The following is a 27,900-nucleotide window of genomic DNA, read 5'->3' as shown; positions in this document are numbered from 1 at the left end:
CCAGGGCCCCGGAGCAAGCGCGGCAGCTGCGCCCGGCTGTGACACCCTCCGTGGCCTGATCCGAGCCTACCTCTGTGCCTGCGCCCGCAAGCGACTCTGCCAAAGGGAGCCCCCCTTGCACTCCTGTGGCTGGCATCACCTTGGGTGGTCCTCACAAGTCCCCCAGCTATCTGCCCCCCCATGCTTCCTACCACACTCCCCCAGCATGATGCAGATCATACCCTTCCGGGCACCACGCTGGCACTGCCCTTGTGCCCAGGATGCTGGGGCAAGGGCACCGGTTAAATGCCCCCCGGGGGGGGTCCCCAGTGTGGGGAGCTGGAAGCCAGGACTCCTGGGTTCTATCCTTGGCTCTGGGAGGGGAGTGAGGGTATCTCCTTGCAGCCCTTCAGTTCTGTTGTGTTTCAGGGAGGGGAGACTAGTGGGTAGAACGGAGCAGAGGCCTGAAAATCAATGTCTCCCCAGAGACGTCCCAGCCACCATGGTAATGGCTGGGGATGGTGGGTGCTACCCCACAATCTGCATCACACGGCATGCACACCGCGGCAGGGTGCTGAGCATGCAGCTGTATCATAATCCAGTCCCATGCACTATCCCCATGGGACAGACAGGGACGTGTGGGGGGTGACTGCAGCACATGGATGCCGCTTGTGAGCAGGCACTAGGGTCAGTGCAGCCTGCGGTGGTCCAATGCACTATCCCCATGCAACATGCAGGGGGGCTATGAGCATGCTGGGTGTGTGCAGCAGCAATGCAGCCTATATGCATGCATTGGAGTCATGCAGCCTGCATCATTCCCATGCTGTGACCACATGCAGCTAGCACAGAGTTTGGGGCACATTGATACAGATAATCATGCACTAGGGTCAATGCAACCTTGCAGGAGTCCTATGCAGCTTAGAGCCACAGAACGCTGCAACAATGCACCATTCCATTGGACTGCCGCTGTGCAACAGGCGGGGAGGCCGTGCAGCACACGGATGCAGCCTCTGGGCATTAGTGGCAGGGCCACCTCTACTCTTCCCATGGGCTGTCCCCATACAGCAGGCAGGTGTTCGGGGCTGCATCCAGCCCATTGCCACAGCCTGTGAGTATGCACTAGGGTCGGTGCACACTGTTCCGCTGGCTCGTAGGGCCCTTGGGTGCAGGAAGCGCCGCGTGGCACCTGCGACGGGGTGAGATCCATTCATGGAGCCAGGGGTAGGTTTCAGGAACGTAAAGACTCTGGCACACAAAGGCTGCTCCCTGCGCGGGTGCGGCGGGCTGCAGGGACACTGCCACCTGCTGGCTACTCGTGGAGTGGTCGCAGCAAGGACAAAAGGGAAATGGTATTCGCCCATAGATGGAAGGGGTGGAGCTGCTAGTCTGGATTGAGGGCCACTGGCAGAGGTGGGGTGAGGAGCCCAGGCCTGGGATAGCAGGGAGCTGTGGGTTGTGGCTGAGGGGCACCAGCAAAGCACAGGGCTTGGTAGCAGGCAGAGAGGAATATCCAGATAGATACCTTGTAATTTGAGACCCAAACACTCTCTTTAGCTTACATCAGTACTGTGCTCCCCGCCCCCCATGGCTCCCACTCTGCCCCAGACCCAGGCGCTGCCCTTGGTTCCAGAGCTGCCCCCACAGCCTGTTTGCTCTCATTGCAAATTCCCCCAGCTCCACCCCCACCAGGTTCCTCAAGGCACAGCCCTCTCCCCCTTTTCCCCCTCCCCACATTATTTATTCCCCAGAAAGGCTGGCATGGGGCCCAGGGGAAGGAGCAGAGGCAGATGGGGCCTGGCAACAGGAATAGCCCCAAAGGGGCTCTGTACAGACAGAAAAGTATTGCCTATTTGTGGAAACTGCAGGGGGGGGCAGGTGAGGCATTGCTGGAGTGGGGGGTTAGAGAGGGGTGTGCAATAGGCCCCCCTTCTGCTGCTCCCCACACTAGGCACTAGATGGCTAGATTTCCCTCACAGCATCCCAAGGACCCCAAGTGGCAGGTGCACGGAGGTGGGGGCCCTGCTGCCTGGGTCTGATCCCATCTCTGGTGAATCCTGTTCTCTCCCCATGCCTCTTTGTTTGCCATGCTGGAAACTTCCTTGGGATCCCCTTGCCTGATCCGGTGCTGGGGGGCGCTGTGCTGCAGGCAGCAGGGTGGGTGGGCTCAGTAGAGGGCTCTCTCTCCTTTGCAGTCAGTGCTGGCCGCTCTCCCCACATAATCAGTATTGGCTCATATGGGGGTTTAGGGGTCTGGAACTGGCTTGGGTCAAAGGCCTGGTTGATGGCAGTAGTCAACATCTTCCAGCTCAGTTCCCCAGCCCAGCACTGCTTGTGTCCCAGTGGAGTTTAGAGACCCTGAAAGAGAAAGAGAGGAGAAATACGGGGAATAGGAAAGGTGAGGGGGATGGGGGTACATGGGGTCCCTGGCAAGAAGGGAATGGGGGACCCTGGCATGGGGGGGAGAATGGGGGATTCTGGTATGGGAATAGGGGGCAAACAGAGTCCCAGGGAAGAGGGATGGGGTGGTGGGAAATGCAGTGAGTTCCTGAAATAGAGGAGGATGGGTGCGTGGTGCCCACCGAGCTTTGGGGATGGAGGGATTTGAGGAGCCTTATTGCGCTACACAGTGTCTGACCCTTTAGTATTAGCTGAGATCTAAAGCCCAGCTCCTGAATCATTAACCCTGGCATCAGGGGCACATCCCCACACAGTTCCCCCATTAAATCCCAGCCTTCCCTACACTTTTACACACATCCCCAAACACCCCCTTTGGGCTGAATCCCTAGAGGGGCTATTCCAGTAGGGGGAAGTTGTTGGCGGGGGTTAGTTTATATGGAGTGTAGCTCCCCATCCCATTCCAGTGGCTCCCTACCAATCCATGCCCCATAGAATTAAAAGTGTTGTTTACATAGGACCTACAGGAAGTAGGGCCCAGTACAACTGGCATGGGGAGGGAGGGTGCTATTGCAAAGGAATGGAGTTGGGGGATTGCAAGCCTGGGCTGGATATGGAGGTGGGGGCAATAGGAACCCACTTCTTCCCTTGCTGCTCTTTACGTGATCCCAGCCCTCAGGAAGTTGAAAGTGAAGGCTGTATCCTCTCTGGCAGCTGGCCAAGCTGGCTTATGCAATGATCATGTTAAATATCTGACACTCTGCGGGGTGGGTTGGGGCGGAGCTGGGATGTGGACAGGAGTCCTCTGGGGGTCTCGGTAGGAGGCACTCTCCCCTCTCAAGCAGTGGTGACCCCAATATCCCCGCACCGTGTTGCGGGCGCTGTGCAAGCTCAATAGGGGGGCACGTTTCCCACGCAGTCAGTGTTGGCCCCAATGCCCCAGTTTGGCACTAGAGGGCGCTGTGCTGCAGGGATCAGAGCTGAGGTCTCATTGGAGCACCAGATGGTTTGTTATTGTAGGGTCTCTCTCCAGGCCCCACCTCTGGAAGGAGGTGGGGGAGGGAGAAGCCTTTCTGGAGGCTGGTACTTCTGTGATGCGCTTCCAGTCAATGTTCCTGAGCTAATAACGCTGCAAAACCTTCCCTCTGTTCCGGGGCGGCTGTCCCTTTAAGAAGTTGCCCCTCCCTAGGGAGGAAGAGGATATTTCTTCCCCCCCCCCGCTCCTCCGCCAATCTCTTAAAGGGCCTGTCGCTCAGTCCTCGCAGTCTCTTAAAGGGCCAGCGCCCCACCCACCCCCATTCTCTGCCCCCTCCCTTTTCTTAAAGTGGCAGCACCCCCTCCGGAGGGGTTGGGGGCGGTGGCTGTTTCTTTAAGGCTCTCTTCAGCCAGCCCCACCCCCGCGCCTGTGCCCGCCCCTCCCGCAGCCCTTGCAGGAGAGGCCGAAGTAGCTAGGCTGGGTGTCCCGGGGCGCTGGGTGCAGCCATGGCCGGGGCGCGCCCGGGGGTCCACGCGCTGCAACTGGAGCCGCTGCGGGTCCCCGAGACCCTGATCCGGGGCAGCAAGTTCATCAAATGGGACGAGGTGAGTCGGGGGAGAAAGACACCCTCGCCCGTCCCAGGAGAGTCCTGTCCTGTCCCTTCCCGGGAGATCCCTGCACCCGCCCTCCAGGCCGGGAGACCCTTGCAGCCGGAGATTTCCCCCGGAGAGACCGCCCCCCAGCCCGGGAAACTACCTGCACCTGATTTCCCCCCACCCCCCCGCGGGAGATAGCCACACACACCACCCACGTCCCTCCCTCCACCTCTTGCTCCTGACCAGGGAGAGAGGTTTCCGACAGCCCCTGTATTCCTCCCAGCATCCCTCTGGAGAGTTCCCCTAGGCACTTCCCTCTCTGGAGGACAGATCTCCCCCTATGTACCTAGATCCCCCTGCACTCCCTTCCCCTGAAGAGGAGAGCCCCCATGCACCTCCTGTCTCCTTCCTGGGAAGTCCCCCGCGAGGAGGGAGATCCTCAACATCACTCCCACCAGGAGAAAGCCCCTCAAAATCCTGAGTACCCCATATAGCAGCCTGGCAGTAGTGAGGGACATAGAGGGGGAGGAAATTATACTGGGGGGAGCCCTTGACATTTTGGGGGAGACACTCCCATCCTCCCCAGCCCCCAACGCAGCTGGTCTTTCTTGCCTCCCTCCTGCATCCCCTTTGGGGACAGTGCATTGCCATGTACCCCAGATCTACAGAGGGATCCCTCTGTGCCCCTTGTTTAGCTTCCTAATGCCCTGCTCAGGCATCCCAGACTCTGCCCTGTGCCCCCCAAAAGCCTCACTCAGCTACCCAAAATTGCCATACCTGCCCTCTGAAGCCCCCCTGCATTGTACTCCAAACTATCCAGTCGGCTTGCAAGGAAAGGACTCTGTTGAGCCCCCCCAAACTTCCTATCACTGCTGCCCCCTGGACCTTCAAATTTCTCTGCTTGACCCCTACAGACAGCCCCACCATTCACTCCCAGCACATACCCCCACACTTTGTACACCAGTTCCTTCCTGCATCCCTCCAGAGGGGGTCCACCGAGCCCCTGCATCTTAGGAAAGGGGAGGAATTTTGGGGAAGACCCCAGGCATGGGTGTAGTTTGATTCTAATTTTGGGGGAAACTTCAGTTAGGCCAATGGGACTGCATGTGTGGGGGAGAATTTTGTGCCTGTCCTGAGGCTTGCAGTTTGGGGGGACAACACCCACCTGCTCCCTGACCCCAGGGTGGTGATAGGATCTCACTGGCTCCTCCTCCCCACACCAGCTGGATTCGCAATCTCAGGCCCAGCAATTCCCCAGTGGCTTGGAGCTCAGCCCCCAAAACCAAAGAAGGAAGTGGGAGGTGGAAAAGAGAGGACCCCATCAGGGGATAAAGATGTGGGGGGTAAGAGACCCCCATCTAGTGAGGCATAGAAACAGTCCTGACTATCCCTCCATCCTGACCCTCCTCCCTTTGCTATCCCAGCCCTGGGCTCCACCCAGCTCTGCAGGAGCCCCTCAGTCCTGACCTGTAGTCATCCCCCCACGGGTTGGTTTGATTGAGTTGAGCACTGCTTTGGAACCCTTAGTGACGGCAGCAAAGGGTCCCAGACACCTGGGTTCACATCTCCATGTGCATCTGTCCTCGTTATTGGGAGGTGGAAGAACAGCAGAGGTTATGCAGTTGAAGGTTAACCTCCCCTGCCTTGAGCACCCCACCCCATAGCAGGGTGCCCCATTCACCCCTGACATCCTGGGGTGCCCAGCTCACACTGTAATTGGTGTTGCCAGGGCAAATTCGGATGGTGTGAAGGAGGCTGAGAGCTGGCCTTATCCAAGCCCCCCCGCACACACGTGGGCTTAGTACTGAGGTGCAGCCGCCTCTGGGCTGGGACATGGCAGCAGGTTAGAAGCCCTTAGAGCCAGGACTGAGAAACCCCTTTTCCCTGGAGGACCAGATTTAGGGATGGAGGTGGGGAGGTGTCTCCTGATCCCAGCCCTCTTGTTCTCTGACTCCCCCTCCCCCAGCACTGGCATCCCCCCTTCTTTTTCGCTCTGGGATGTGAAATCCTAACTGTGTTTGCGCAGCTCAGAGAAACAAGCTCCCAGGTCCTTGGCCAAGCACTGCTCCACCCCCCAGCCACTTCCCGACTAGCTGTGAGTGTGGCCAGGCCAAGTCCACAAGGTGCCTCCCAGGGCCCCTCCCTCCCAGTGCCCCAGCTCTGCTGGTACCCCTCAGCCCCGATTCTCATCCCCCTGCAATCCCAGCCCTGGGCTCCCCCACCAAGCTTTGCTGGTGCCCCTGACCTGCAGCCCCTGCTCTCTCAGATGTGCAGCTGTGTCAGATCATGCCTTGTAAGTTCAAAGCTAGGCAGGTGCCAGGCAGTGCTGGGGACGGGTGGTACTAGGAAGGCTGGGGGGTTGGGCACTCCCTTTGCACCACTCTGGGGCAAAGTCCTGGGGCATGAGCAGCTTTGTGATGCTGTTTTATTGCAGCTGAATCTGGGGTCTAAGGTCTTTCCCTTGTGAACAGGTGCTGTCTGAGCCCCCATCCCCTCAGCAAATGCTCCCGTCTGCATCCCCCGCTGGGAGGGTCCGGGCTGGAGCAGCTGGGAGCTCCCCCCACAGCCACCTCCTGCCCTGCTTCCTACAGTGCCCCCTGCTGGATGATTCTGGCCTGGAGTAGCCAAGAGCTCCCATTGTGTCCCAGTCTCTCTCTAGTCTGTTTTGGCTCTTGACTCCCCCTCCCCCGACTCTCTGCATTTAAGCCAGCAGCACAGAGGGGCCATTGACCAAGAAGCACATCAGGTCTCCATTGATTTCCTACCCCCCTTCACACTTGAACAATGCACTGCCTAGGGGGAATCCTGGCTCCTGGGGAGCCAGGATGGGAGCCAAGGGGCCTCTCCAAAAGAGAGGAGTTAATAACACCCACCATGTCCTCCCAGTGTCTGATCCCTTGGGTAGGGCTATAAGATGCTCTCATGTGGGGGAGGGAGACCTAGTTAGGTCTGGGGGAGTGCCCTGCCTTGCTGGGGGAGGGGTGACCTGGGATAGGTAGTGCTCTCTGCTTAGGATGCATTCACAGCTCCATATGGGGGGTGCCTGGGCTTGGAGAGGCCCTCACTGTGGATTGCCACCAGCACTGCAGGTCCTGGACCCCCAGACCAGGGTTCACCCACCCCCTGCTCATGGCTAATTTCCCCCCTCCTCCCCCCCCACACTCTAGAACTCCCAGGCCAGGGCTCCCCCACCCTCTTCCCATGGCTAATTCCCCCCACTAGAGCTTCCAGGCCAGGGCTCCCCTGTCCCCTCACCCCGGCTGATACTCCCCATGTGCCCACCCCTGCCAGAAATACCTGCATGTAAAAAGATCTGGGACTCCACAGAGCTGAGGGGCACTAAGCATCCGGAGGGATAGGCATGTGCAGGAAAGTCACCAGAGTAAGCTTTGGCCTCAAACCAGCCAAACTACATGGGGGGCAGTGGGTAGGGATTGAGGGGCATAAGCAGAGCTGGGGCCAGGGAATGGGGGAACCAAGGCCTGGGATAGCAGGGGGCTGTGAGTTGGGGTTGAGGGGCACTGGCAGAGCTGTGGGGGGAGGGGGCCCGGCAGGGCTGGGATAGCAGGGGGCTGTGGGTTGGGATTGAGGTGCACTGGCAGAGCTGGGGGTGGATAGAGCCCAGGCCTGGGGTAGTTGGGGGCCATGGGTTGGGGTTGAGGGGCACCGGCAGAGCTATTTGGGGGAGGGAAGAGCCCAGGGCTGGGCTGGCAGGGTGGGTGCGGGTCAGGATCAGGAACAGAGCCAGTTGCACTGACACTCCTTCGTCTCTCTGTCCCCAGGAGCCAACAACCCAGACCCTGGTGACGCTGCGGGTTGACCCCTTGGGATTCTTCCTCTACTGGAACGCACCCCACATGGTAGGGCCCTGGCAGCACTTGTATCGCATGGCCTGAGCTGAGGCTGGTTTCTGCCTCCTCCCCCCCCTCAGCCCCCCCCGTCCCCATCGAGCCCTGCTGAGATGACAGAGCCCGGAAACACTTGGCACTTTCCCTGCCCTTATCGAGGTCAGCCAGGGAGCAAGACGGGAAAGGCCCCATGGCCGGAAACGTCTGTCAGCCATCCCCCACTTCTTCCCAGCCAGTCCTTCCTATGGCGCCCCCTGCTGACAGAGGCCAGCACTGGATGGGAGCACCCCCCACAGCTGGTGGTCCCACCCCATACCCCACAGTGCCCCCTGCTGGGACACGCTGGGGTTGTAATATCCAAGAGTTCAGCCAGCTTGCTGCTGCTCTCCTGGAGCTGGCCTAGGAGGCTGGGTCACTTGCTCACCAGGCCTGTTTAGCAGGAATTTGCTGGGGTGGTGCCAAGGGGCGGTCACCTGCCTGCCCCCTCCCTCGCCAGGTTCAGTTTGGGGGTGAGCCCTCCTTCCCCCAGTCTTGTCTCCCCAGCGTGCCCCACCCCCACACTCTGATTTATGGTGTTGATACATTCTTAGGAGGGGGTGGTACTTGCGGAGGGGGGGAGGGAGGCAGAGGGTTGGGGGTAGTGGGATGGGGTGGGGGAGAGAGTAGAGGTGGGAAGGGCAGAACTGGGGGGTGCTGAGTGGTGGGAGAGTCGAATTTGATTCAGTCTGCATTCCAGGTTTCCCCCCCACCCTGCCCCTTCACTCTTGCTGCTCTCCGGCCCCTGTGTTGAATTACGTTGGTTTCCCAAGGGCTGGTTTCCCAAGGGCGGCTAGTTTTGAGACACCTCCTGGTGGCTGGCTGGGGGGTGGGGGGGGCTGCAGTAGGTCCCCTCTGAAGGGACTGTGTGGAAATTCTTGTACTTCTCTCAGCTACAAAGGGTGGGCAGGTTCCAAGCTTTGCTGTAGTTTCTCTCTCTCCCCCCCCCCCCCCCCGCACGCACGCCATGGGTGGGGATGTGGGGGAGAGCGTTTCTGGCTTGGCCCCTCTCCCTCTCTGCCCTTTCCCACGACCCTCCAGCACAGCCACCCAGGCCTCACACAGGAAATGCCCCCCCACTGCCGCCCGCACACCCCAAGGGGTGGGGCTGTCTCCCTCCTCCAGGCCCCAGATGGTCCGTCTCCTAAGCTTTCCTTACTCCTGGATCCACATAGCCCCCTACCCTGTGTCATCCCCCCATTTTCTGTCCTGGTGTCCCTGCCCTCCTGTGCTGAGAGTGCGTACAGGATCGTGGAGGGAGGAGGAGATGCAGCAGGGATTCCCCCAGCAGCAGTTCCTTGGCAGCTGCTTTACATGTGGCTGGGATTGGTGCCCAGAGCCTGGACCGTTAGGCAGGAACTCCTCCCCACCCCACCTCTGGCACTGCTCCAGCTCTAAGGGGCATCTTCCCCCACCCCCCTTTTTGTCCCTGGCAGGAAGTTGACATCTTGGACATCAGCTCCATTCGAGACACGCGGACTGGGCGCTATGCCAGAATTGCAAAGGTGAGGGAGAGGCTCTGCCAGGACCTGCTGAGAGTGGGGGTGAAGAGACCCTACAATCACAAACTGGTGCCTGTAGCCCACCCTCCTCACATGCAGGGAGATGCCCTACGACAACAAAAGAGAGGGGATGGAGGGAGACTCTTCAATAATAAACTGGTGCATGCCGCCCCCTGCAAGGGAGACCCTACAATAAGGAACCTTGTCCTCCATTCCAGCTTCCCCATGGCCAGTGTGGGTTGGCTGGGGAGCTGAGTGATCCCTACCAAGCTCCACCCCCTCCCTCTTTAGGTTCCGGCCCCACCCTGGGCCCCAGTTAGGGAGCATCTGCAAATTCCTTGTCATGGGAAGAGAGCTTCCAGGACGGAGCTGGGAGAGTGAGGGGCAGGGTTAGGTCTAACACTCCCCTCACTTCTGTGGGGGAGCCATGCCTGATGTGGGAGAGGAATAGGGTGCCTGGGAGATCCTACCATAATGCACTGGGGGCCTAATCCTGGCCTGCGCTGGGAGACCTTACAAAACACAGCGGGGGCACGGCAGGGGAGCCGGGCACTGGCTCATGATCCCAGAGATGGCCTGGAGTGGGGGGTGGTTTTAACCCTGATTGGCTGAGCTGCCCAGTGTTGCTCCTCATAGGGGGTGGGGGGTGATGTTACAGTACTCTCTGCTGGCAGGCAGAGCATTACTGGCTCACACCATCCCCCTCAACCCATGGCAGGACCCCAAGTTGCGGGAGATGCTGGGATTGGGGGGCTCAGAGCCGCGGCCCGAGGAGAACCTGCTGACTGTGGTGCATGGCCCAGACCTCGTCAACATCAGCTTCCTGAACTTCATGGCAGTCCAGGAGGACGTGGCCAAGGTGGGTGCGTGGTGGGTGAGTGGCAGCTGGCAGGGGACCAAGGTTGGCAGTAGCGAGGGGGAATGAATGGGGAGTGTTGCCAACTGTGGCGTGGGGGATGTTGGAGTGGGGGCTGACAGGGGTGGGTGGAAAAGGAGATACTGGGAATGGGGGGACAGTTGAGTGCCTGGGGGAATGGAGGGAGATGTGGGTGAGGAGGGGGACTGGCCAGTGAGGGAAGGTGAGTGGGGAGCAAGCAGGAGTAAGCAACGGGGCATGGGGGGGGGGCAGGACACGGGGGACAGTACGGGGTAGGGGGGAATGGAGGGGAGTCCATGGGGGAGGGGGTTGGCCGTGGAGACCGAGCAGGGTAATCAGCAATGTGTGAGAGACCCTGGAAATGGAGAAGGGTAGGGTAGTGGATGGCTGGGGGTTGTTGAGACTGGAGGGTGCGTCTCAGATGGGGTCAGGCAGGGTGGTGCCTAGAAACTGTCCCATGGGAGTGCACCCTGTTGGCTCACTGATGGGTGGGGGAGAGGGCATCCTTGACACAGGGAGGAAGGGGGCAGCAGCCCTACAGTCTCTCATCTCTTTTCCCCCACACTGTTCCCTCCAGGTCTGGACTGAGGAGCTGTTCAAACTGGCTATGAACATTCTGGCCCAAAATGCGTCTCGCAACACCTTCCTGCAGAAAACGTACGTCTTCGCATTGGGCAAGGGGTCCCTATATAAATAGCTTGTGTGCCCTACTCTAGAGGTGGCTGCATCCCAGTACCAGGAAGGGGATTCCGATACGCAGCCCCAGAAGCATCTGCATCCCAACACTGGGCAAGGGATCTCTGTATAAACAGCTCGTGCACCCCACCCCAGAGCTGACTATGGTGAGTGGTGTCTGGCCAGGCTTTGCTGCTCTGTAACCTCTGTCTTGTTTCCATCCCTCAGCTACACCCGGCTCAAACTCCAGGTGAACCAGGAGAGCCGGATCCCAGTGAAGAAGTAAGTTTCCCGCCCTACCTCCTGCTCCCTTTACTGTAGTAGGGAGCAGCCAGGGCCCCACCAGGCCCATGGGTGTTGTTTCCAAACTCCCTGACTGAAGATGAGCTCTGCTGGTGCCCCTCAGTCCCGACCCACAGCCCCACTCCAACTACTGCTCTGCTGGTGCCCCTCAATCCTGACCCACAGCGGCCCCCCCCCACACACACAACTTGAGCGCTGCTGGTGTCCCTTAGTCCCACCCCACAGCCTGCCCCTCCAACCCTTGCTCTGCTGGTGCCCCTTAGTCCGAACCGCAGGATTCCCGCTCTCCTGTCTCCCCAGCATCCTGAAGATGTTCTCGGCTGATAAGAAGCGTGTGGAGACAGCTCTGGAGTCCTGTGGCCTTAACTTCAATCGGGTACGTCCCTCCCCACCAGCCACCCGCCCCAGCTGCCTCGTGTCCCCCAGTGACTGACGTGCACCCTTGTTATTCCCCTCAGAGCGAGTCAATCAAGCCGGACGAGTTCACCCTGGAGATCTTTGAGCGCTTCCTGAACAAGCTCTGTCTGCGGCCTGACATTGACAAAATCCTGCTGGAGATGTGAGTGCCGGCCCCCCCGGGGTGCTGCTGGGAGGGTGGGCCCGTGTCTGGGGCATGACCTTGGGGCTGCAGCAGAGGGTCCACTGTCAGGAGCAGGAGGAAGTCTGGGAATCGGGGGCAGGGTGGAACCTGCTGAGGGTATCTGGAGAGGGTCCATTGTCTGGCGGGGTGGCACTGGGGATGTTGCAGGGGGTGGGCTTATGTGTGTTTGTGGGGTGGAGAAGGAAGGCTCCCAGCCACCAGGGAGGTTGGAGGAGGGGGGTTCAGCAGCTAACTGGGACAGCAGTGATCTGTCAAATGGGGGGTGCTGTGGGGGTGAGGTTGCCTGTGGAGGGTGTTGCCTGGTGGGTAACATCTCTGCCTCCCACAGTGGGGCAAAGGGGAAACCCTACCTGAGCCTGGATCAGCTGATGGATTTCATCAACCAGCGGCAGCGGGACCCACGGCTGAATGAGGTGCTATACCCCCCACTTAGCTGTGCCCAGGTGCGCCAGCTGATCGACAAGTACGAGCCCAACCGCCAGTTCCTGGAGCGTGGTGAGCCCCGCGGGAGCGGGGAGAGCTAGTGGGGAGTGGCAGGGTTGGTGGGGAACCCTGGCACAGAGCTGAGGGAGACTGGGGAGGGGAATGGCAGTAGGGGGGTGGGAAGGACTGGGCACCCTGCTGTGGGCTGGTCATCCTTACTAGCCTCCTGCCCCCCAGACCAGATGTCCATGGAGGGGTTCGGGCGCTACCTGGGGGGGGAGGAGAACAGCATCGTCCCCCCTGAAAAGCTGGACCTGAGCGACGACATGAGCCAGCCACTGAGCAGCTACTTCATCAACTCCTCCCACAACACCTACCTCACAGGTACGGCCCCCCCAAAGCACTCCCCATCGACTCCTCCCACAACACCTACCTCACAGGTACGCCCCCCCCCAAAGCACTCCCCATCGACTCCTCCCACAACACCTACCTCACAGGTACGGCCTCCGCCCCCCCCCAAAGCACTCCCCATCGACTCCTCCCACAACACCTACCTCACAGGTACGGCCCCCCCCCCAAAACCACTCCCCATTGATCCCTCCCACAACACCTACCTCACAGGTACGGCCTCCGCCCCCCCCAAAGCACTCCCCATCGACTCCTCCCACAACACCTACCTCACAGGTACGGCCCCCCCCCCAAAACCACTCCCCATTGATCCCTCCCACAACACCTACCTCACAGGTACGGCCTCCGCCCCCCCCAAAGCACTCCCCATCGACCCCTCCCACAACACCTACCTCACAGGTACGCCCCCCCCCAAAACCACTCCCCATTGACCCCTCCCACAACACCTACCTCACAGGTACGCCCCCCCCCCCAAAACCACTCCCCATCGACTCCTCCCACAACACCTTCCACACAGGTACGGCCTCCGCCCCCCCCAAAGCACTCCCCATCGACTCCTCCCACAACACCTACCTCACAGGTACGCCCCCCCCCACAAAACCACTCCCCATTGACCCCTCCCACAACACCTACCACACAGGTACGGCCTCCCCCCCCCCCAAAAAACCACTCCCCATCGACCCCTCCCACAACACCTACCTCACAGGTACGGCCCCCCCCCCACAAAACCACTTCCCATCGACTCCTCCCACAACACCTACCTCACAGGTACGGCCTTCCCCCCCCCCCCAAACCACTTCCCATCGACTCCTCCCCCAACACCTTCCACACAGGTACGGCCTCCCCCCCTCACCCCAAAACCACTTCCCATCGACTCCTCCCCCAACACCTACCTCACAGGTACGCCCCCCCCCAAAAAACCACTCCCCATCGACCCCTCCCACAACACCTACCTCACAGGTACGGCCTCCCCCCCTCACCCCAAAGCACTCCCCATCGACTCCTCCCCCAACACCTTCCACACAGGTACGGCCTCCCCCCCTCACCCCAAAACCACTTCCCATCGACTCCTCCCCCAACACCTTCCTCACAGGTACGGCCTCCCCCCCCCCCCCAAAACCACTTCCCATCGACTCCTCCCCCAACACCTACCTCACAGGTACGGCCTCCCCCCCCCAAAACCACTTCCCATCGACCCCTCCCACAACACCTACCTCACAGGTACGCCCCCCCCCAAAAAAACCACTCCCCATCGACCCCTCCCACAACACCTACCTCACAGGTACGCCCCCCCCCCCCAAAAAAACACTCCCCATCGACCCCTCCCACAACACCTACCTCACAGGTACGGCCTCCCCCTCCCTCAACACCTACCTCACAGGTACGGGGCCCCCAGACTTCCCCCCATCAACCCCTCCTTCACAGGTACGGGCAACCCCCATCGACCCCTCCCTCACAGATAGGGGTGCGGGTCCCCGAACCACCCCTCCATCAACTCCTCCCACAAAACCTACCTCACCGGTGCGGGGGGGCCCAAACTGCCCCCCCATCAACCCCTTCCACAACACCTACCTTGCAGGTATTGGGGAGGCTATCCCCTAGCACGCTCTGAGCTCTGCAACTGCCAAGATGGTCTGGGGGACCCCCGGCGTCCCTAGGGATGGCCCTAGCACATCCCCCCTCATAGACCCTTGTTCCTCCTCCCTGTGGTGGTAGTTGGCGGGGGAGGGGGGACAAGCATGCGAGGTGGGTGTGCACGTGGAAGGGTCTGGGGGTTGGGGATCAATGGGTTTGTGTTTGTGTTGTTTGGGCGGGGTCAGGGCTGTGTGCTGGGGGGTCTGTATATATGGACGGGGCGGGGATCTGTAAATTGAGTATGGGGTTTGCAGGGTCAGGACTGTGCGCTGAGGGTCCGTATGGGCGGGCTGGGGCGGGGGGGGGTCTGTGAGTTGAGTATGAGGGCTGGGTGGGGGTCTGTGGCATGGGTGGGTTTACGGGGTCAGGGCTGTGTGCCGGGGGTCTGTATGTATGAGCGGGGGTCTGTGCGTTTGGAGTCTGGGAGGGTCAGGGCGTCCATGGGGTGCTGATGCTGACACCTGTCCCTCCCTGCCCCAGCGGGCCAGCTGACGGGGAACTCCTCGGTGGAGATGTATCGCCAGGTGCTGCTGAGTGGCTGCCGCTGCATCGAACTTGACTGCTGGAAGGGGCGGCCCCAGGACGAAGAGCCCTTCATCACGCACGGCTTCACCATGACAACCGAGATCCCTTTCAAGGTGCTGACCAACGCACCCCTGGGACCCTCCCCTGCTCCCAGAGTTGTGGGGCTGGAGGGGCCACAAGAGGCCACCAAGTCCGGCCCCTTGTGCTGAAGCAGGACCAATAAACATTGAACCTCCCTGGCAGGAGTTTGCCCAACCGGTTCTTAAATACCTCCAGTGAAGGGGAGTCCAACCTCCCTGGGAGGCCTGTCCCAGAGCTGAGGTACCCTTAGAGTCCGACAGTTCTGTCTCGCATCTGGCCTAAATGTCCCTTGCTGCAGATCAAGCCCATTAGGGTCCTGCCTTCAGGGGTGATAGAGAACAATTGATCCCCATTCTCTTTATAGCAGCCCTTAACATATTGGAAGACTGTTAGCAGGTCCCCTCAGTCTTCTTTTCTCATGACTAAACAAGCCCAGTGTTTTTAACCTTTCCTCCTAGGTCAGGGTTTCTAAACCTTTTAGCATTCTTGTTGCTCACCTCTGGACTCTCCAATTTGTCCACATCTTTCCTGAAGTGTGATGCCCAGAACCGGACAACTGGACACAGTACTGCAGCTGAGGCTTACCCAGTGCTGAGTAGAGTAGGGCGGTTACCTCCCATGTCATACATACGACATACCTGTTAATACCCCCTCCCGCCAAATTATATTAGCCTTTGTCACAATAGCATCATGTTGTTGACTCATTCAAATTGTGATTCACTATCAGCCCCAGCTCCGTCTCAGCTATACAATCACCTAGCCAGGTCTTCCCCATTTTGTAATTGTACATCTGATTTTAGTTTCCTAAGTGCAATACTCTGCACTTGTCTTTATTGAATTTCATCTCATTGATTTCAGACCTCTTCTCTAATTTGGCAAGGTCGTTCTGATTTCGAAGCCTGCCCTACAAAGTGCTTGCAATCCCTCCCAGCTTGGGGTCATCCGCACATGTTATGAGCACACTCTCCACTCTACTATCCAAGTCATTACTGAAAATGTGGAATGGTACTGGACCCAGGACTGACCCTTGGGCGAGCTGTGGGACCCCACTGGATACTTCTTTCCTCTTTCTCCTCCCACTCCCCGGTTTGACAGCAAACCATTGATAACTGTCCTTTGAGTAGGGCCTTTCATCCAGTTTGGCACCCCTCTGCTAGTAATATAATCGAGACCACGTCTCCCTAATTTGCTTATGACAGCTTCACCAGGATTGTGACAATCCATTAAGATACTAGGGCCCCCGCCCCAGTCCTGAGCTCCTGACCCACGGTCCCCTGATGTTCCGGTTCTGGACTCCCCCAGGTCTGCTGGTGCACTAAGTCCCAACCAGCAGCCCCTTGTTATGCCAGCCCTGACTCTGATCTCCCCCGGCTCTAGGAGGTGATTGAGGCCATTGCTGAAAGCGCTTTCAAGACCTCCCCGTTCCCTGTCATCCTGTCCTTTGAGAACCATGTTGACTCGTGAGTAATCCCCATGGCCCCCCACCAGTACTCCCATCCTGCTCCCTGGGGCATGTCCTGCTGGGAGAGGCTGGGGCTCCATAGTTCTAATGGCCCCTTCACTCTGCCCTCAGGGCCAAGCAGCAGGCAAAAATGGCCGAGTACTGCCGCAGCATCTTTGGCGATGCACTACTGATCGATCCCCTGGAGAAATACCCGGTGAGGTGGCTGAAGTGGGGGGCAAGGAAGGGGTATCAGGCATGGGGGTGAGGTACCAGGGGGAGAGGAGGAGGAGGGGTATCCAGGAATGGGGGACGGGGCAAGTGTATCAAGAAGCTGGAGGTCAGGGTTGTGGGTATTCGGGAGAGTGTGGGGAAGTGGGGGGAGGATTGGGGGGTGGATAAATGGGTCATGAATATCTAGGCATGGAGGAGCAGACAGGGAGTCTGGAGGAGGGAGTTGGGTCAGTGGAGTCTGGGGGGAGAGAATGGAGGTGTCCATAGGGTCTCCATCCCCCATGGCTGACTGGCCTTGTTCTAACCCTTGTCCCCCCCAGCTGCAACCAGGCGTGGTGCTGCCCAGCCCCCAGGAGCTGATGGGCCGCATCCTGGTGAAGAACAAGAAGCGGCGGCAGCGGCGGGCGAGCAAGGGCCCCGAGGGGAGCAGCATCCGCAAGCGCCTGCTGGAGTCCACCGTGAGCGATGCGGGGCCAGGCCTTGGGGATTTGCCCTCGCCCCCGCCGGGTACGTACTCCTCCCCAGCCAGTGCGCCCCCCCCCCCCCGCCAGGTACGTACCCCTCCCCAGCCAGTGCCACCCTCCCACAGGGTGTGTACCCTGGATCTAAGTTCCCTCTAAGTTGTGTGGCTGCACAGCTGCCTATTAAGCACCTCTCCCCAAGCCCCAGACCTGCCATGGCGCCCGTCCACCAGCCCCAGCCCAGCCCCGGACCTGCTGCCGTTGCGGGACAGGAGCCCTTCGTCTGGACCTGCTGCGGACGGGGGACAGGTGTCTCTCCCCTTCAGCCCAGATGCTGCTGCGGGGAGAGAGAGCTGTGGGGGGAGTCTTCTATCCCCACTGTATCCCGGGGGAGCCCCACCCCAGAGCCCGCACACCCAGCCAGAACCGTCACTTTCCCCACACCCCAACCCTCTGCCCCAGCTCTGAGCCCCCTCCCACACTCTGAACCGCTTGGCCGCACCACATGAATTTTGTTATATGCACCAGTATGGAGGTGATATGTCACACATCATCTCCATATTGGTGCACATAACAAAATTCATTCCGTACATGGATGTAAAAAATGAGGGAGAGAGAAAAGACTGTCCTGGATCTGCCTCCACCGGGTACATACCCCTCCTCAGCCAGTGCGCCCCACCCCTGACAGGGTATGTACCTTGGATCCGCCCCCCACTGGGTACATACCCCAAATCCGCCCTGGCTCCCATGGGGTATGTACCCCTTCCCAGCTAGTGCCAGCCTCGGCCAGGTACTTCCCACTGGATCTGCGCTCACTGCCCCTGTGTCCAGTGCCACCCTCATTCTCCCTCCTGCCAAGCACCCTGGGCTTTGTACTTCCTTTCCCCACCAACCTCAGGGACACCTTTGGCGTAGACAAGCCTGGCCCCCATCACAGCTGATGAGAGAGGAATCAGGCAGTGCTTCCCTTCCAGGCTCTGGCCACGATCTCCCCTCTCCCTGCAACCATGCAGCATGTTCCCCGCCCATGGAGCTTTCCCCTTGTGGGTGGGGCAGGAATACGATATCCCCCATGGGTGCTGTGGGCCTGCCGTGGGGTCTGCACAGCAAAACATCCCTTCTAGATGTGGGGTCTGCCCTCCATTTCCTGTGTCACGGGGGAGCTGGGGGACAAGGTGCCCCCCCTCCGCTCTGTGGTGCTCACACCCCTCCCCCTCCAGGCTCCCCTTATGTCGAGCAGCACAAGGGGGCCACCCCTCCGGTCATTGCCAATGGGGAGGAGAAGGCGCCACCGGAGAGACTGGCCAAGCTGGCAGAGCCCCGTAAATCCATTGGTGAGTGGGGAGGGAGGGAGGGAGGCATGTCCCATCACTAACATCCCCTCCCGCCACATCAGAGCCCAGGGGGGTGTTGGGAGAAAGGGTCTGAGCGACGGGGCGCCTGTGTATGGAAGGGGACTGTAGTGGGGTTTGGGGCTAGGGCATTGGAGTGACAATCCCATGCAAGGCAACGTGGGGAGGCTGGGGGGCAGCGAGGTTGGGTCTCCCTGGTGGGGGGCAGGGGGTGGAGTGACTCTCGGGGGGGGTTAAGGGTGAGTGTGTCCGATGGTCTGGGATCTCTAACGCTTCTCTCCCCCACCCCACCCCCAGACCGGGAAGCTGACAGCGAAGAGGAGGAGGAGGAAGAGCAGCCAGATCCCAAGAAGCCCACAACAGATGAGGTAAAGGGGGGCCATGGGGCTCCATTTCCAGGGGTTGCCCTGAGGGGGGGATCTCCCCTCCTGCCCCCTGCTTTGTAACATGGGTGGGGGGGTTACTAGGTGGGGGTGACTAGGATGTGAGCAGCACTGAAATGGCAGATGTGGGCGGTCGATAGCCAGGTGTGCCTGCCCAGCCCCTGAACCTTTGCAGAGAGGACTTTACTTCTTGGGAAAGTGGCCTTGGGACCTGCAAGTTGGCTGCCCTGACCCTTCACCCCCACCCCGCACAGGGCACGGCCAGCAGTGAGGTGAATGCCACCGAAGAGATGTCCACACTGGTGAATTACATTGAACCCGTCAAATTCAAATCCTTCCAGGCCGCCAGCAGTGAGTGTGGGGGGCTGTCTGGGGGGGCAGAGAGGTGCGGGGCGCTGAGATCTGAGAGGCTGGGGGGTAGGAGGGATATCTGTGAGGATGGATGGGGTGTGATGGTCTAGGGGGAGGGGAATTTGAGGAGGGCTATCTGGTGGGGCTGGGGGGGAGGCAGGGCTGTCTGGGTGGGCTCAGTGGAGGGTTGGGTGTTGCTGACCATGGAGGTGTGGCTGGGGGCTGATGCTGCTGGAAGGGGTTTCTCCACAGGGGGGCACTAATGCACTCCCCCTTACTGCCCATAGAGCGGGACAAGTCCTTCGAGATGTCGTCCTTCGTGGAGACCAAGGGGCTGGAGCAGCTCACCAAGAGCCCCATGGAATTTGTCGAGTATCCTGCCGGGGGCAGTACTGGGGAGCAGGGAGCTGTGGTGGGGGTGGGGGTGTCGGGGAAGGCAGAGGTAGATTTGATGGGGGGGGCAGGGAGCGGTGGGGGGATAGTGGGGCAGGCAGGAAAAGGGAAGGTTGGTTCATAGGAGATGTTGAGCTGCAGGGTAGGAGCAGGTGCTCCGGGGGGGGGGCTGTTGGCCACTGTCTCCCACTACTACCTTGACACCCCGCCATGCGCCCAGATACAACAAGAAGCAGCTAAGCCGCATCTACCCCAAGGGCACACGGGTCGACTCCTCCAATTACATGCCCCAGCTTTTCTGGAACGCTGGCTGCCAGATGGTGGCACTCAACTTCCAGTCCCTCGGTGAGGATCCCCCTCAGTCATGACCCGTAGCCCCCAGCTATCCCGCAGCTCTGCCAGTGCCTCTCAATCCCTGGTGCAGGGGGACCCCAGTGCGATTGGAGTCCCTGGGAGTCGTTACTGTGTCATGTTCCCTCAGCACCTCTCTTAGTGCCATTAATTTGGCACCCCCTCCCCCACTGAGGCTGTGCCAGTGTGTCGGGGTGGGGGTGAATGAGGAGTTCCCCATCCCAACTCTCTAGGGCTCCCCATAGTCTTTCAGTGCCCTGCCCCTAATCTCCACCTCCTCATGAGGGTCCTGTTACCCTCCAGACCTGCCAATGCAGCTGAACCTGGGCATGTTTGAGTACAACCGGCGCAGTGGGTACCTGCTGAAGCCCGAGTTCATGCGGCGTGAGGACAAGCCCTTTGACCCCTTCACTGAGAACATCGTGGATGGCATTGTGGCCAACATGGTCAAGGTCAAGGTGAGAGCTGGGGGGCTGATGCCAACCCATCCTGGTGGGCATGACGGGGGGATGGGGTGTATTGTGGGCACATGGGTGTGTGGGGCATGGGGGCAAGTGGGGCTGGAGCTTGTTGGGGGCACGTGGGGGTGTCAGCTGGGATCAGAGGTATGTGGGCGGTCACTAGTGACTCTGACCCCTTCTCTCTCTCCCTCTTCCACCCCCCCCGCCCACAGATAATCTCGGGGCAGTTCTTGTCAGACAAGCGGGTGGGCATCTACGTGGAAGTAGACATGTTCGGTCTCCCCGTCGACACCAAGCGCAAGTTCCGGACGCGCCCGTCCCAGGGGAACTCCTTCAACCCCGTCTGGGATGAGGAGCCCTTCGTTTTCCCCAAGGTAAGGCTGCTGGAGCAGCAGTGGGAAGAGACGGGGGCAGCTGATAACACTGGGTGGGCAGGGCCGGAAGAGTGTCCAGCCTCTGCCCCAGCCCAGGTGTGGGTGATCTCCCTTCCTGTGGGTCCCAGGGGCAGCATCTAACACCTGCTTTGCTCCCCTAGGTGGTGCTGCCCACGCTGGCGTCCCTGCGCATTGCTGTCTTTGAGGAGGGGGGTAAATTTGTCGGGCACCGGATCCTGCCTGTCTCAGCCATCCGGTCCGGTAAGTGGAGCCGCCTGAGGTCCCTGCCCCCATCCCACCTGTCGCCAAGGCAATGGGGGGATGGGGGATGTGCTGGTTACCCCACAACCTCCCCCCATGAGCGCTAGACCTGGTCCCATCAAGCATTACTCTAGGCCTGTCACTGAGGCAATGGAGGGGATTTGTGAGATGTGAATTACCCAGAACCCCCTGCAGTGGTCCCCATCATGCACTTTTCCCAGTGCAAGCAGGGTGCAGGAGGTGCTGCGTTCCCCTGCTGTGCCCCATGATGCATTGCTCTTGCCCCCTACAGTTATTTCTGCCCCTACCCCCACCCTACCCCCAGTTCTGTCAGCTCTCCCCTCCTTAGGACCCTGTGGGCAGCCTTGTCCCCGTCCCCTGTGGATGGTGATCTTGGCATGGGGCACTCCCTACCCAGCCCCCAACAATGGAGTGGCACAGTGCCCCCATAAACCCCAGGTGCTCCCCCCCATTTGGTCTGGTCTGACCCCTCCCCCCCCCATCTCTGTGACCTCCCGACCAGGGTACCACTACATCTGCCTGCGCAGTGAGAGCAACCAGCCTCTGAGCCTGCCCGCCCTGCTGGTCTACACAGAAGCCAATGACTATATCCCAGATGACCACCAGGGTATGGGGGACAGATGGGAGGGTGTCCTGCTGTGGGGCTGGCTGGAGGGGAGCTGGGGCTGATGAGGTGTCTCTGGAAGAGGGTGTCTATTTGGAGGGATGAAGGAGCGTGGCCTGGGATGTGGTGGGGGTGAGAGGGTAAACGGGGGGGGGCTGTGGTGGGGACTTGGGTGGGAATTTCCCTCCCATGCATCTTTCAGCCTCCTATTTCTACCTCTTAGACTACGCAGAGGCCCTGATCAACCCCATTAAACACGTCAGCCTCATGGACCAGCGGGCAAAACAGCTGGTGGCACTGATTGGAGACAGTGAAGTGAGTGGGGGATGGGGGCCAATGGATCTGGGAGAGAGAGGGTGTGTGCAGTAGTGGCTCTGAGGGAGAAGCGGAATGGGGGATCAGATGGGGGATGCTTAGGGCTAGTTGGGGGGCAGTGGATCTGAGTCTGAGGATAATGGGGTACTGGTGAGGGGCGGGATCTCACTCCGTCTAGAGGTGTGGCTTGGTGGGGGCTCTAGGAAGGAGTCAACAAGCGTTTTGGTGGGCGGTGGATCTTGAGGATAGGTTGATGGGAGCCCTCTGTCTCCCCCACTGAACCCATCCTCGAACCCCTCTCTTCCCCAGGAGAATTCAGAGAAGCCGCGGGAATCGTCTGGGAAGCAGCGAGCTGATGTGGTGGCCGAGCCCCCCACGGATTCCCGACAGCCACCCACTGTCCTGCTGCCCCCTGCCGGCAGCCCTAGTGTCGCCAGCCCAGGCAAGGGGGATCCCTGAGTCCTGTCCCCGTTGGAGGGCCGGGGTTATAAGCTGGGGGAGGCACCCTCTGCTGGGTAGGGCTTTCCTTTAATGTGGGGGAGGGAGTGTCCCCTATAGAGGGAGGGGTTCTCATAGGCTGCATGAGGATGGGGGGTTCTCCTGTGATGGGGAGTACAGAGTCATGGTGCAATGGAGCCAATCCCAGTGGCATGTGTGGGGTGCATAATGGGAGAGACCCCTGAGATCCGGTCCAGTCTTCAGAACTGTAGCCCTTTGTGGGGGCTGAAAGAGATTGGGGTGAGTTTTCTCCTCATGCCTCCCCCTAACCACTGCCTCCTCCTCCCTGCAGGGCAAAGGGATGACCTCATTGCTAGCGTCCTCGCAGGTAAGGACTGCGCCCAAGCATGGGACACTGCCTCCCACTGACCCCACATCCCTCCGCTTGGGGGTGATGGGAGGAGGCAGCTTTGTTGTTACCAGCCCCCTGTGCCCCTCCCCAGAGGCAGCTGCATCTCAGCACTGGCTTTCCTGTGTATGCAGGATTGGGGGATGCTGAGACCTTCCTTCCCTCACTCTGTTCCAGAGGTGGCTCCCCAATCCCTGGAGGAGCTGCGGCAGCAAAAGGGCTACATCAAGCTGCTGAAGAAGCAGTACCGGGAGCTGAAGGAGCTACGCAAGAAGCACATGAAGAACATCTCCAGCCTCAACAAGAAGCAGAGCACCCAGGCTCACCAGCTGCACAGCGACAGCCTCCGGCGCCGCTCCCAAGTGGAACGGAGCCTGCGCCGTGGGCACCAGGAGTGAGTGTCCCCTCATGGCTCTGCTGGTGCCCTTCAGTCCTGACCTTCAGCCCTTACTACTGCCTCTCCCACAACCCCCTGTTATTCCAGCCCTAGGATTCCCCCCCGCAACTCTGCCCCTCAGTCCCCATCCGCAGCCCCCATTATCCCAGCTCTGCTGGTGCCCCTCAATCCCGACCCACAGCACCCACCGTGCTGACAGTCTCTGTCCCTTGCAGTGCCAACGGCTCACTGGAGGCACTGGAGCAGGAAGTGTCTCGGCAGAAGCTGGAGCTGCAGGAGGGGCAGCTGCGGGGACTGCTGCAGCTGCGGGAAACCCAGCACCAGGTGGAGAGAGCCCGCAAAAAGGAGCACCTGCAACAGGTACCTAGGAGGGCGGGCAGAGGAGCATCAGAATAAGGGGCAGCTGAAACAGGTGCCCTTCCGGAGGAGGGCACAGGGCAGCTCCCAAAGATCCCCTGCAACCGCGGGGGAACTACACATGGGTATCTGAGGAAGGGGCTCTGGAGCTGGGAGGGGAGGGGATGGGGGCGTGGAATGCAAGGGCAGCACTTTGGTGGGGGGCAGCGCAGGATTGCTAGCTGGGAGGGGAGTTTGGGGGAAGGGAGGGTGCCAGGGTCACGGATCTAACAGCAAATGCCCTGACACTGCTCCTGTCTGTCCCCACCCGCCCGCCCTCCCTCCCACCCACAAGGCCCAGCAGCGGCTGCGGGAAATTGCCCAGGACTGCCAGGCTGCCCAACTGAAGAGAGTCAAGGAGACCAGTGAGAGGTGGGTGCTGGGGGTGGGGGCAGGTGATGGCAGTTTCCCCGGGACACTGCTCCCCACAAGTCTGATAGATCTGTGCCCCTCCCCAGGGAGAAGAAGGAGCTGCAGAAAATCCTGGACCGCAAGCGGCACAACAGCATCACAGAGGCCAAATCCCGGGAGAAGCAGAAGAAAGATGTGTGAGTGGCAGGGGCAGGTGGGAGCTAGCGGCGTTGGGCTAGTGTGGAGAGGAGGGGAGTGAGCTGCTGGGGGGGGAAAGGGGTTAGTGGGGGGCAGGGGCTAGGGGTGGAACAGGGAAGGAGGGAGCTAGCAGGGGTGGGGCCAGTGCTGGGGGAGGTCACATGTCCTGCCACTCCTGGGGCTGGGGCTGGGCTAGGGCTTTGGACCGCAGTGCACATGGGGGCAGTGGGGACAGGAGGCAATATGAATCCTGGGTCAGGGATCCCTGTGTCACTGGGGGATAGATGGGGCATACAGATCCCTGTGCTGGGAGGGCAGGGGGTATGTCCCAGCCAGTTCTGAGTGTGGTCAGGCTGGAGTTGACCCTTTGTGGGAAGGGGCTGTCCTGCATGATGGTCTGTCTCTTCCTCCCCCATATCCCTGCAGGGAGCTGACTGAGATTAACAGGAGACACATCAACGAATCAGTGAATTCCATCCGCAGGGTGAGTGCCCCCCACGTTGCCTCGCTCTGCCTCCCACATTGACCATTCCGGGGGGAGAGAACAGCCAGCTGCCCCACTTGTGCTTCCGCAGACACATGGGATCCCTGTAAGATCTGAGCATTAGTGGGGGCAGCTCTCCTGCTAGTCCTGCCCCTCATTCGTTCCTTGGGCACTGACAGGCTCGCAGCACCCCTTTCCCTTGGTCTGCTCCCCCCAGAAACGCTCTCTTGCCCCCTCTCTGCAGCTGGAGGAAGCCCAGAAGCGGCGCCAGGAGAAGCTTGTGGCGGGGCACCAGGAAATCCTACAGCAAATTGAAGAGGAGGAGCCCAGGGTGAGTATGGAGGGGGTGGGACTGGTAGTGCCAGGGGGTGTCTCCCATGGGCCCAGTTGCCCTAGCAGGGGAAACCCTGCGGGAGTGAGTGCCACAGGTGGGGGGCTGGTGCTGTTCTAGGGTCATCCCTCGGAGAGCCCTGGATGCCTGCAGTGTGGGGAGGAGCTGTGGGCCCATCATGCAGTGTAGAGGAGAGATTGTGCAGCTTCAGGCCCTAGTACAGTCGTGGGGGGTGGGGGTCTTTCCCATTGTGTCCCCCACCAACCCCCCTCTCCCCTCCCCTGCAGCTGGGGGAGGAGCTGTGGGCCCATCATGCAGTGTAGAGGAGAGATTGTGCAGCTTCAGGCCCTAGTACAGTCGTGGGGGGTGGGGGTCTTTCCCACTGTGTCCCCCACCAACCCCCTCTCCCCTCCCCTGCAGCTGGGGGAGGAGCTGTGGGCCCATCATGCAGTGTAGAGGAGAGATTGTGCAGCTTCAGGCCCTAGTACATTCGTGGGGGGTGGGGGTCTTTCCCACTGTGTCCCCCACCAACCCCCTCTCCCCTCCCCTGCAGCTGGGGGAGGAGCTGTGGGCCCATCATGCAGTGTAGAGGAGAGATTGTGCAGCTTCAGGCCCTAGTACATTCGTGGGGGGTGGGGGTCTTTCCCACTGTGTCCCCCACCAACCCCCCTCTCCCCTCCCCTGCAGCTGGGGGAGGAGCTGTGGGCCCATCATGCAGTGTAGAGGAGAGATTGTGCAGCTTCAGGCCCTAGTACAGTCGTGGGGGGTGGGGGTCTTTCCCACTGTGTCCCCCACCAACCCCCCTCTCCCCTCCCCTGCAGCTGGGGGAGGAGCTGGAGCGGGAGTGCGAGCTGGAGGCACAGGCGCTGCCCCAGGAGATCCGCTGCTTCCTCCAAGCCGAGCTGGAGGTGGGGGTGAGAAATGGGCACCCCCGGGCTGCCCCTCAGGAAGAGGAGGATGAGAGCACTGTGCTGTGAAGCAGCCGGGGGCCTGGCGCGGAGCTCCTGCTGCGGAGAACGCCGTGCTGGTTGACACGGCCTCCCCAGCCACTCCACGAGGGAGACCACTGCTGAGACGTGGGGTCGCCCTGGCACCTCCACATCCTCTACAACCAGCATGTGCTGTGGGGGGAGAGGGAGGTGGCACTGTGCCCCCTCCGTGCACTGGGCCAGTGGGGCACACAGTTTCTGCTTTTGGGGTGTTCTAAGAGGTGGGGGTGCAGGGGTGGGGGGCTACATGGGGTGGGGCCACTGCAAATACACTAAGACACACTTTTTTATACATTTTTACTTTTTTAATCAGCAACCCCCACCTTGATGCCTCTGGGGAGGCTGCCCCACAGATTATTCAGGGGGCTTGATGCTGCCAGGGGGCTGCCTCATTGTGAAGTGGGGGCTGTTCTCTGCCCTGACAACCCCCACCCTAAGATGAGATTGTGGGGGGGTAACCTGTTGTGCCCCCCCCATGACCTGGGGCTGATCCTTGGGGGAACCTCAGAGCAGGATAAAAAGGGTTATTTTTATATAAAATCTTTTTTAATCCTATTTTTTACTGATTTGTATCTTTGTAGTTTTTTTGTGGGGTGGGGGGGGGCAGCTGGGTGTGACACTACCTCCTTCCCCAGGGACAGATGTAACATAAGAGCCTTTTATTCTTCTACAGATTATTTTGTATTGGGGGAGTGGATAGGGGGTAAAATGCCCCTGACTAACTTTTTTCCTGGCTGTCTGTAATGTGGAATTTCAATAAATCTGCCTGCAGGGAGTGACTAGCCTCTTCTCTGGTGTGGGGAGTCCTGCCCACAGAGCAGCTCCCCCTGTGAACCCAAGGTGCAGTGCACCTGCTGTGGGCTGAGCTAAATCCCCCCCCCACCCCCCCACAGCCCAGCAATGGGGGCGGGGGACCTGGGAAGGTTCTGTGGGTGGGAGGAGGTGTCATCCCCCTACACAGCTGCTGCTCTGCGACTCCCAGCTGGCACTTGGGAGTGTGAGAGGAGGGTCCCTCCCTGTTCAACTCCCCCACCCCCTTCACCAGGTTCACAGCCCACTGTAGTGCAGAGGTAAACACTGGTGCCTGGGTTGTCCCCCCAGTTAAGGGGCATGTCCCCGCTGGGCCAGCCCGTAGAGCTCTGCCAAAGGCCAAGGAATGTTGGTGCCTGTTGAAGCCAAAAGAAATGGCCCTCAGACCTGGTGAAGTGGCGGGAAAGGCCCCGTATCCCATCCCACGCTCCCCCAGCCAGTCCCCCCTGCCCTGAAGCACAAAGACACAACACTTTTAGTACAAAGTTTTATGTTTCTCTTTTTTTTTTTTTTTTCCAAACAAATGAAAGATGCAGGCACTGGGGGTGTGACGGGGAAGGGGGAACTACTAGGAGCAGGAAACACTGGGGGTCTAACTAGCCAGCAACAGGCAGACACAGACGGACAGATGGACAAGTGCAAACACATATATTGACTCACAAATGCTAACAAAAGGCAGACGCCAGGACAAGAGACCATGCACCGGAAGGGGGGTATGGCTGCATCAGTTATCTCCACAGCCCAGTTCTCCAGGGAGGAATCTGGAGCGTGGGGCTCTGTTGTTGTTGTTAAATACAAAATAAAATATTCTTTTCTATCTTTTTAAATAAAATCAACAGAATAGAAATCTGGGTTCTGTATGGGATGGAATGGACAGGAGGGAATAAACCCCAATTTGTTGCTATTTTCATTAGCAAGACTTTGTGCTGTTTTGGAGGGCAATGAGGGTGACCCTAATATTGAATTTGGAGCCTTTTCCCCCACTGAGATCCCGGGGGTCATCCCTTGTCCCAGTGAGAGTCCCTTAATAATGGTGCTTTTTGGGGGGACACAAGATTCCCTGTGCTTGGGAGCAGGGAGGTTTAAAAACAAAGTGGACGAGAGAGAGACTGACCCTCTTTCCCCTGCCCCCTCTCCAATCTGTGTGCTGACCCTTGCAGCCCTGCGGGTGGGGCTGCTGCTGTGTGCCAGCCCGCGCTAACACAACCCCCCCAACTATCCTGCCACCTACAGGCA

At 59.9% G+C, this 27,900-nt stretch overlaps 1 protein-coding gene across 2 annotated transcripts; it reads left to right on the top strand.

Moving 5' to 3' along the window:
• The first annotated feature begins 3,798 nt into the window (after positions 1-3,798).
• PLCB3 (phospholipase C beta 3) lies at positions 3,799-26,629 on the top strand. 2 transcript variants are annotated; one of them, XM_077821686.1, is made up of 33 exons: positions 3,799-3,954; positions 7,728-7,805; positions 9,266-9,334; positions 10,050-10,190; positions 10,786-10,865; positions 11,112-11,165; positions 11,487-11,562; positions 11,645-11,745; positions 12,116-12,282; positions 12,448-12,594; positions 14,734-14,891; positions 16,237-16,319; positions 16,433-16,517; positions 16,855-17,041; positions 18,216-18,329; positions 18,645-18,715; positions 18,985-19,081; positions 19,369-19,453; positions 19,695-19,819; positions 20,129-20,283; positions 20,499-20,660; positions 20,822-20,921; positions 21,445-21,549; positions 21,770-21,861; positions 22,171-22,303; positions 22,652-22,687; positions 22,886-23,102; positions 23,321-23,465; positions 23,797-23,873; positions 23,960-24,049; positions 24,477-24,534; positions 24,779-24,865; positions 25,687-26,629. In XM_077821686.1, exons 1-33 carry the CDS (start codon positions 3,856-3,858, stop codon positions 25,840-25,842), a joined length of 3,630 nt encoding a protein of 1,209 aa, XP_077677812.1. In that variant the 5' UTR covers positions 3,799-3,855; the 3' UTR covers positions 25,843-26,629. The 2 variants fall into 2 exon arrangements, with proteins under 2 accessions (XP_077677812.1, XP_077677813.1); XM_077821687.1 differs by lacking the exon at positions 18,216-18,329.
• Positions 26,630-27,900: the final 1,271 nt, after the last annotated feature.

Source organism: Eretmochelys imbricata, chromosome 7, assembly GCF_965152235.1.
Source record: "Eretmochelys imbricata isolate rEreImb1 chromosome 7, rEreImb1.hap1, whole genome shotgun sequence".
NCBI lineage: Eukaryota > Metazoa > Chordata > Testudines > Cheloniidae > Eretmochelys > Eretmochelys imbricata.
Note: the sequence above shows the minus strand (reverse complement) of the source record. Positions and strands in the feature narration are given on the sequence as shown.

Coding starts and splice junctions, on each gene's coding strand:
- PLCB3 (XM_077821686.1), top strand. CDS start 3,856: ATGGCCGGGGCGCGCCCGGGGGTCCACGCGCTGCAACTGGAGCCGCTG. Junction 11,166..11,486: donor AGCCGGATCCCAGTGAAGAA/GTAAGTTTCCCG, acceptor CTGTCTCCCCAG/CATCCTGAAGATGTTCTCGG. Junction 12,283..12,447: donor CCGCCAGTTCCTGGAGCGTG/GTGAGCCCCGCG, acceptor CCTGCCCCCCAG/ACCAGATGTCCATGGAGGGG.